General features: G+C 44.1%; 1 protein-coding gene across 1 annotated transcript; it reads right to left on the reverse strand.

Moving 5' to 3' along the window:
• Positions 1-998: 998 nt before the first annotated feature.
• Positions 999-6,268, reverse strand: LOC138288044 (uncharacterized). Its single transcript, XM_069229181.1, has 2 exons — positions 4,362-6,268; positions 999-1,394 (listed from the first exon to the last, which is right to left on the reverse strand). The coding sequence occupies exons 1-2, from the start codon at positions 5,665-5,667 to the stop codon at positions 1,363-1,365; spliced, it is 1,338 nt and encodes a 445-aa protein (XP_069085282.1). The 5' UTR covers positions 5,668-6,268; the 3' UTR covers positions 999-1,362.
• Between the last annotated feature and the right edge of the window lie 2,467 nt (positions 6,269-8,735).

Genomic DNA, 8,735 nt, shown 5'->3' on the forward strand with positions numbered 1-8,735 from the left:
TCATTTCAACTGGAGGATGGTGTATAGTTAACTGGTAGCCTTTTTAGCCTGTTGCAAGATGGCATATTAACATCCTGATCAGTTTGAGCCTCTCAGCGTGTATTTCAGTGTGGTTTTTTTCAGAGAGAAGATGAAGCATTACCTCTGCTTTGCTTTCACTTTTTTTTCTTGTCTGGGAGAGCAGATAGTGTACAGAGAATTCATACTGGAAGGAAGCTCAGAGTTAATGGATCAAGTGAGGTTTGCGCTGTCGTAAGAGTCGAGTGAGGGATAGTTTTGTGGACTCGAAACGCGCTGACATATTAGAGAGTTTGGAGAGAGCTTTTGAAGATGAATGGGCCTTCGGGGAGAGTTCAAAGGCTGTCTAACACCCCTGGTTGGGCCACACAAAACACAGCTGTGTATCAGCGCCTCCATGTTTAGCTTTAGATTGTTGAGCTGCTTATTTTTTAATTTTAGTTCAGCTCTTCCCTCTCGGTTGTGGTTTGGTCCAGAACCCACATCCCCCCTTTTTTTTTTTAGTAATGTATGTTATTTCATGTATATGTTATGTTTGTTTTAAATGATTTATGTAGTGCCAACTCATTTATGAAGCTTCTTTACATTGTTTGTCTTTTTGTGTTTGACAGACATTGTATATATCGGATTTAAGTTTGATGACAAATGTATAATAAAAAAATTATTTGCCCCCCCCCCACTAATTGTAGATAAGTAATTATATATATTTTTTTAATCGTTACAGCGTGGCTTCTCTTTTCTTTATTCATTTATATTGACCCAGCTTCGCTGTCTAATAGACCAAACCACTCTTTTTCGGTTCCAATACTTTTAGGAATTTGGCATTTTCTTACTTTAACCATTCTGTGCCTCTTCGTTGGAAGGTAACCACGTTTTTAAACAAAAATATTTTTCACTTGCAAAAGTGTAAACAGTACAATGTAGATTTTCCTAGTTTATGACGGAAAGTCTTAATTTTATTAAAGACACGGAGGCGAGTATTATGCGTTTCTTTTCTTGCTTTATTTAATGAGCAGCAGTCAAGAAACTACAAATCCCATAAGGCTTAACATCTGTAGCCAATGGGATTAAAAAGATAGTTCAAAACACACAGAACCAATAGTAATTACGATATGGCATTATGACGTCACTTTACTGCAAGCAGCCCTCTTTTCTTGCAAATGAAGTCAGTTAACTGTGAACAAAGGAAATAACAAGCAAAGAATAAACAGAGCCATGAGGAAAGCAAAAACATCAGAGAAAAAGTCCAGGAGCTTGCAGAAGCGAGGGTGGTCCGGCCAAACCGACAGGGATGATCCAAGTCCTGAAGGGAACGAAATGTTTGGATGACCTGACGGGATCTGATTAGGACGTTGTCTGAGTGGTTGAAGCCGGAACTAGAGAAAGGGAGGGAAAACAAAGTTATACAAGAGGTGGGATAATACTCGCCTCCGTGTCTTTAATAAAATTAAGACTTTCCGTCATAAACTAGGAAAATCTACATTTTATGTCAAGACCGGAGGCTCCTATTATGCAAGTTTAAAGCATATTAATCACGTTGAAAGAAGCATTATCAATTGGTTTGCAATAAAACACTTTAAAAGTATTATCATTGGACCAATCCGCAGATTTTAGAATATCCTCCAAACGGGAACCCGCCCAAAAGGCTTTGGAAGCCATAGCCCCCCTAGAGGAATGAGCTCCAAACTTGGAAACATCAATACCAGCCAAGGACATAATCAGTCTTACCCAACGTGCTAGTGTAGCAGAAGAAACAGGGTTATGGGGTTTTCTGAAAGATATGAGAAGTTGGGAGGAGGATGTTCTCAAATCTGCGGTTCTATGCTCATAGACTTTGAGACATTGTCCTACACACAATTTTGGTTGAAGCGGAAAATAGGGATAAAAGACTGATGACAAATTCGTCTTAGTACGTCTTACAACCGAAAACAACACACCCGATGGGGTGAATTGACGGCTGGAGACGTCCAAAGCCTTAACATCTGATAACCGTTTAATAGAAACTAAACATAATAACATTGTTAATTTAGCAGATAAAAGCTTTAATGATAAACTTGAATTATCTGGTAATGCAATCAAATATTTCAAAACAATATTAACATCCCACAAGTGGTTGTATTTTGGTAACGGAGGTTTAGAAAATTTTACTCCCTTCAATAATTTACAGACCAACGGGTGCTCGCCTACTGGTTTCCCGTGAACATGAATATGGTTGGAAGAGATAGCAGATCTGTAAAGATTGATAGTGCGAAATGCTTTTCCTTTGCTAGCTTCCGAGGCTAGAAAATTTACGACAAAAATAACATCTGCTGAAAAGGGATCAATTTGTCTTCCCACACACCAGCAATCCCATAGAGACCAGGCCGCCTTATAGGCTTTTTTGGTGCCTGGGGCCCAGGAGTTTGAGATGTAATGGGAAGCTTCTGCCGAAATGACAGGGGAAGACTGGGGATTCCTGATATTTGCCAAGCGGATAAGGTTAGGATATTGTTCAGAATAAGGGGGTGAGCACGGTGAAGAGGGTCTAGCAGCAGATCCGGAAAGGATGGAATTAGCAAGGGAAAATCTATTGACATTTCTAAAAGAGTGGGGAACCAAATTTGAGATTGCCAAAACGGGACGATAAGAGAGAGAGAGGCGTGTTGACGTCTGGCCTGAGCCAGAACCCTGTTGATCATTATGAAAGGAGGAAAGGCATAGTTGAGGGAAAACGACCAGTCTTGAGAGAAAGCATCTGATGCTAAGGCTAAGGGATCTGGGCGCCAGCTGTAAAATTGGGGAAGTTGTGTGTTGAGTCGGGATGCAAAAAGGTCTATGGAGAAAGGGCACCATAAGGATTGAATGCTGTGAAACACGGAAGGATGAAGTCTCCAATCGCTGGAGTCTCGAAGGTGACGAGAATGCCAATCCGCCACTGTGTTGAGAGTCCCAGGAAGATACTCTGCATGTACCGAAAGATGGTTTGAGAGGCAAAACTCCCAAAAGCTCTTGGCTAGATCTGCCAAAGGTTTGGATCGTGTGCCCCCAAGATGGTTTATATATCTGACTGCAGATATGTTGTCCATCCTGAGCAGGATTGCACAATGTACTTTGTTCTTTGCAAGACTTCTGATTGCAAAGGAGCCTGCAAGCATCTCTAAACAATTGATGTGCAATTTGGACTCCTCGCTTGACCATGTACCTCCAGTCGAGATGGGTCCACAGCGGGCCCCCCAGCCTTGATGACTTGCATCGGATTCTAACACAAGATCTGGGGCTGATGGAAAAATACTTCTCCCGTTCCAAGCAGCTAAATGGTCTATCCACCATTGAAGCTCCGTGCGAGACTCTATGTCCAAAGGAACGAGATCGGAATACGAAAGCCCCTTTCTCAGGTGTTGAATCTTTAATCTTTGAAGGGCACGATAATGAAGGGGACCCGGAAAGATTGCTTGGATGGAGGAGGAGAGAAGACCTACAACTCGGGCTAGAGTTCGGAGGGAAATGAGGGAATTTCGGAGAATTTGCAGAATTTCTGATTTTATGGATTTTATTTTTGACGATGGTAGAAGAAGGGTCGCTGAGAGGGAATTGATTTGAAACCCTAGAAATTCTACGACTTGGGAAGGGATAAGAAGGGATTTTTCTCTGTTTATTATGAAACCCAATTGCTCCAACAGAGAGCAAGTCGATTGCAGGTGGAGTATGAGAGTCTGAGGCGATTGACTTAGTATGAGGATATCGTCTAAATAAATTAATAATCTTATCCCTTGAGCTCTTAGAAAAGCTACCACGGGTTTCATGAGTTTTGTGAAGCACCATGGGGCCGACGATAGACCGAAGGGCAGAGAGGTAAAGTGATACATTTTGTCTAACCATTGGAATTGGAGAAATTTTCTGTATTCTGGATGAACCGGAACGACTAAGTAAGCGTCCCGTAGATCCAATCTGACCATCCAGTCGTTCTGGAGGAGAATATCTCTGAGATGGAGGATTGTTTCCATTTTGAAATGCCGGTATACTACAAACCGGTTGAAATGTTTTAGATTGATGACTGGACGCATCTTTTTGTTTTTCTTTTGAACAAGAAAAATTGGGCTGATAAAACCTGAAGGAAGGGGAAGAGTGGGCGCAATCGCTTGTTTGCGTAACAATGTGTCTACCTCTAGGGAAATTAGATGAACCATTTCTGTAGAAAATTGGGGAGGAGGTTGGAAAAAAGTTTGGACAGGAGTAGAATAAAGTTCTATTTTGTAACCTAGAACTGTGTTTAACACCCAAGCATCTTTTGTTATTGCATGCCAATTTGACAGAAAATGGGAAATACGACCTCCTGTCGGGAAAGAATCGACAAAGAGGCTTACCTGTTGGGTTGGTGGCTCTGGAATGTCTGGTCGACCTGGCACGGTATCCTCTGCCACGTTGGGGGTAGAACTGAGGTCTAAAGTCTTGCTGATATGAGCTGTAATAACCTCTGGAGCCTTGATTGGTGAATCCGCGGCCAGTAAAGCGACCCCTGCCTCTACCGGCCCTGGCAAAAACCCGCTGGTGAAACATTTTTCTCATGGACTGTTGGGCTTTGGTTAACGAGGTGAAAGTAGCAACATATTTGCCGAGGTCCTTGATAAAGGAGTCTCCAAAAAGCTGTCCATCCGATTGGAACTGAGGTTGAACGGTTGCCAATTTGACGAGTTTGGGATCAAGTTTAATAAGTAGACCTTTACGTCTCTCGTGAATAAAGGAAGAATTTGCATTTCCCAAAAGGCAGAAACAACGCTGAGTCCATAAAGATAACTCTTCTGGGTCCAGAAAGGACCCGTCTAGTCTGGCTGATTCCACAAGATCGAAAATTCTAGTAAGAGATCCAGTAATATCTAAGAGTTTATCTTGGCAAGAGGACCAAGCTTTATCTACGCCCTTGCGCGGGTCCTTGCCTTGTTTGGTGAAGAAAGTCAACATTTGTTCATCAATAGTAGGAGTGATAGTGGCTTTGTTGGAAAGTACGGGACGAGGACATTCAGACTTTAATTTAGACCTGGTTTGTTTGTCTAGTGGAGAAAATAGTTTTTGTGCCACATAACGACCCACATGGTCCGCTGGAAACCACTCCGTGGAATTGGGATGATGAATTTGAGAGGGATCGAACATAGGAAAACCCTCTGAGTCAAAGAGAGAAGGGGTAGCAGAGGTTATTTTTGGTTTCTTTGGAGGAATGGAAAAGGACTCATCATCGTCTTTATCAGATAAATAAGAATCTGAATCTACATCAGGCATATCTTCGTCTGTATCTTGAATAACTAGAGAAATAACCGGGAGAACATTGCGTTCTTTAGATTTTCGTTTTAGAGAAGATTTTGGCGCCATATTGTTATACTCCTTGGCAGGAGCCTTGTGAGGAACCGCGTCCTCTGGCATACGTGAGAAGGACTCACTTTCCATATGCGTCCCCATATCTGGCTTCGCTGGTGGACGCGTACTGCATTCCCCCGCAGTCTGGGCCGATTTGGAAATTAAGTTAGAAAGGTTATTCTCCAGATTTTTTGATAATTTTTGTAATGAGGAAGAAACTGCCTGATGGACAGAGCTTCTGATGAAATCACAAAGTTCATGTCTCATGTCTTCCAGTTCAGAGGAAACACTCTGTTCCATAGAGGAATTGCCAGGTTCCATTATGTCTTTAAAGACAGTAAAATATGTAGAAATAAAATAGAATTGAAAAAATTAATTTTGAAAAGTCAGGAGACCAAAAGCGAGAAAAAACGGAGTCTTTTTGAAAGCAGAGGGACTAGAAAGGGTTAATAAAATAACCCTGGTCTAAAAGAAGCCACTAAAGTTGCTCTAGATAATAAAGAAGAATGCCGTTAGAAGCGCTCTGATATACGACGTCTCTGCCTCAGGAGCAAACCGAGTGACGGTTGCTGCCTGAGGCAAAAGAATGTTCGGAATTTTTGAACGCGCGCGCCGTGCTTCTAAAGTAAACAAAGCCGGCGTCAGCTGGAGCGCACGGCTGGAAACCCTCTGAGAGAGGGCCGGAAGAAATGTAAACAGACGGCAGTTGCCGTGAGCTGGAAAGGCATGAAAGGAATGCCTAAAAGCGGCACGCACGCGACGCGTGCTGAAATTCAGAAATAAATTGAGAGCTGACGGGCTCAGCTCCAAACAACAAAAATACAGTTGACGAGTGGTCGGAGTCGGATATAAACATGCGGCAACTTGCCGTCTAACATGACAAAGGCCAAAATACAGTATATTTACAAACCAACAGCATTAAAATATCAGATAATGTATTAACAAGGAGAAAAGAAAATGCGACTTATCTCGACTGCAGCAGCAAGAAAAGAGGGCTGCTTGCAGTAAAGTGACGTCATAATGCCATATCGTAATTACTATTGGTTCTGTGTGTTTTGAACTATCTTTTTAATCCCATTGGCTACAGATGTTAAGCCTTATGGGATTTGTAGTTTCTTGACTGCTGCTCATTAAATAAAGCAAGAAAAGAAATGCATAATAGGAGCCTCCGGTCTTGACATAAAATTTGACTTCTTCAATGATAACCTATGAGAGGAAGACAAAGTCAGCAAACGGTACTTTACGATGACTTACAAGACCAATCTCGGAGACTTAAGGTAAATATGAGCAAGGGTCAGAACCACACCAACAGGTCACTCCAGGCAGTCCTGGGGTAGCCAGGTGTAGTAACGAGATAGGTGTCTAGTGTATTTCAATGGGGATTGGTCTCCTTGGAAAAAAGGCTGCAGGCTCTGGAAGAGAAGTTGAGGAAAACCAACAGGTAGATAACAAACGTGGGGTGCTTGCGGGCATAGGTGCCCCTTTAGTCCTCTTCTTCAAGGCCCAGGGACAACTGATGCAGGGGTGCCCTTTGGTGTTGGGTTTCTGTGTCCAGGAGCACTTGCGGTTGAGGGGTCCTGTGGTCTGAGGCTGCAGGCATAATCATGGAGTCCAGGAGGGGTGAATCCACAGTGGACTTGAGCTCAGGAAAGCTGGGGACATTGTTGACATCAGGTACCCACTTCAGTTCAGGCCATAGGTGACAGGTGCAGTGGTTGCTTTAGGTGTAAGCTTTCTCATTCCAAAGAGATTGAGGGAGAGGGGGCCTGTGTGCAGAGGCTTCAGGCAACTTTGGGGAGTCCAGGAGCGATGAAAGCACACTGGACTCGGACTCTGGGGAACTAGGTAACCTTGCTGGCACCGGTGGTCCACTTCACCTAGGGTTGGGGACAGTGAGTGCAGTGGTGACATCAGATGTTGGGTCTTTGTGGTTTCGGAGGCTGCAGAGTCCTTCCCTTAGAGGTTATTGGGTAATAATTAGATCTGCTGCTCACAGGAGCATTGAGTCTTTTTCGATGACAGGCAGTCCTCCTAGGTTCCTGGAGGCTCAGCTGTAGGATGAGCCATCTTTTAGTGCAGAGTCCATCCGTCAAGGGTTTAAGACAGGACGGCAAGGTTGGTACCAGGTCAGCTGCTTCTTTCTCCTCTTCTGTGTGTGCAACTCTTCTTTGTCTTTGGTCTTCTTAGGTCGTCAGGATCTGAGTTCTTGGGTTCAGAGGTGCCATCTAAAAACTAAATTTAGGGGCGTTATTGGGAGAACTAGGTGGCAGCCAATGGGGTGCCCACCTTTAGAGTGACTACACCCTCTCTATGACCACTTCCATTTGGAAGTAGGCATAGCCCTGACCCTAGTGGTCTAATTCCATCCAAAACAAGATGGAGGACTTTAAAAAGTCAAGATGGAGGACTTTAAAAAGTGGTGTCCACTTCAGCTCGTCCACCTTAGGGGTGGGACTGGCATAATGTAGGCACACCTCCTTATCTGACTAATGTTTCCGCCTGTCTTGCTGCCAAGAAGTGGTGTCAGGACACAGGGGTTGGTCATCTCCACCATTTGGTGAAATATGGGTTGCATTTCAAAGGCAGCTAGGCCTTTGAAGCTTCCCACCTGGAATGTCCATCCTGCCTGGAGGAGGTGTCAACACCCTCTCCCAGTGCATGATTTTGTGTCTGGCCTCCGAGAGTGCTCGCTCTCACCTTAGGGGGTTGGAAACATGGCTAAGGTGGCTGAAATGGTCAGCAGGACCAGTCAGTCAACACACTAGTAGGTGGCAGGTTTTCAGGGGGCACCTTTAAGGTGACCTCTGGTTGCATGTATTGGTAAATCCAACACTGGCATCAATGTAGGTTCACCGATACAAAGTGTTTGATAACAAACATCCCTATCTTCAGTGAAGCCATCATGTAGCTGGGGAATTCATATTGACCAGTGTCCAGCACATGCATTTAAAATGGCTTCCCTGGTCACTTACAATGTCGGATAGTTGACAAAGCCATAGCAGGGGCATATCTGCTTGTGCAGATATGCCCTCACATTGAATGTACTGCACCCTGCCTTAGGGCTGCAAGGCCTGCCAGAGGGGTAATTTACATATATTGCAGGCAGTGTTAGGGGATATGGCACACATGCTATGTGCCATGTCATATTTTCACTTTTGGCTGCACCAAGACACACAGCCTGCAATGGCAGCCTGCCATGTGCATGTGCTTGGTGAGGGGTCCCTGAAGGTGGCACAATTTGTGCTGCAGCCTTTAGGGACCCTCTTTAGAGACCAGGCCGTGGGTATCGGGGGTATCATTTACTAGGGAGTTACAGAGGGTGCAATTGGGTTAGCCGGCTGGGTAAACAACTGGGCAGTTTTGGAGAAAGAGATACAGCACTGGGGTCC

This window comes from Pleurodeles waltl, chromosome 4_1 (genome assembly GCF_031143425.1).
Source record: "Pleurodeles waltl isolate 20211129_DDA chromosome 4_1, aPleWal1.hap1.20221129, whole genome shotgun sequence".
Classification (NCBI taxonomy): Eukaryota; Metazoa; Chordata; class Amphibia; order Caudata; family Salamandridae; genus Pleurodeles; species Pleurodeles waltl.

What these genes read in the sequence shown, in the direction of transcription:
- LOC138288044 (XM_069229181.1), bottom strand. Translation starts at nt 5,667, where the DNA reads ATGGAACCTGGCAATTCCTCTATGGAACAGAGTGTTTCCTCTGAACTG. An exon ending in CAGAGCCACCAACCCAACAG is followed by an intron (nt 1,395 to 4,361) that starts GTAAGCCTCTTT and finishes CCCTTTCTCTAG; the next exon opens with TTCCGGCTTCAACCACTCAG.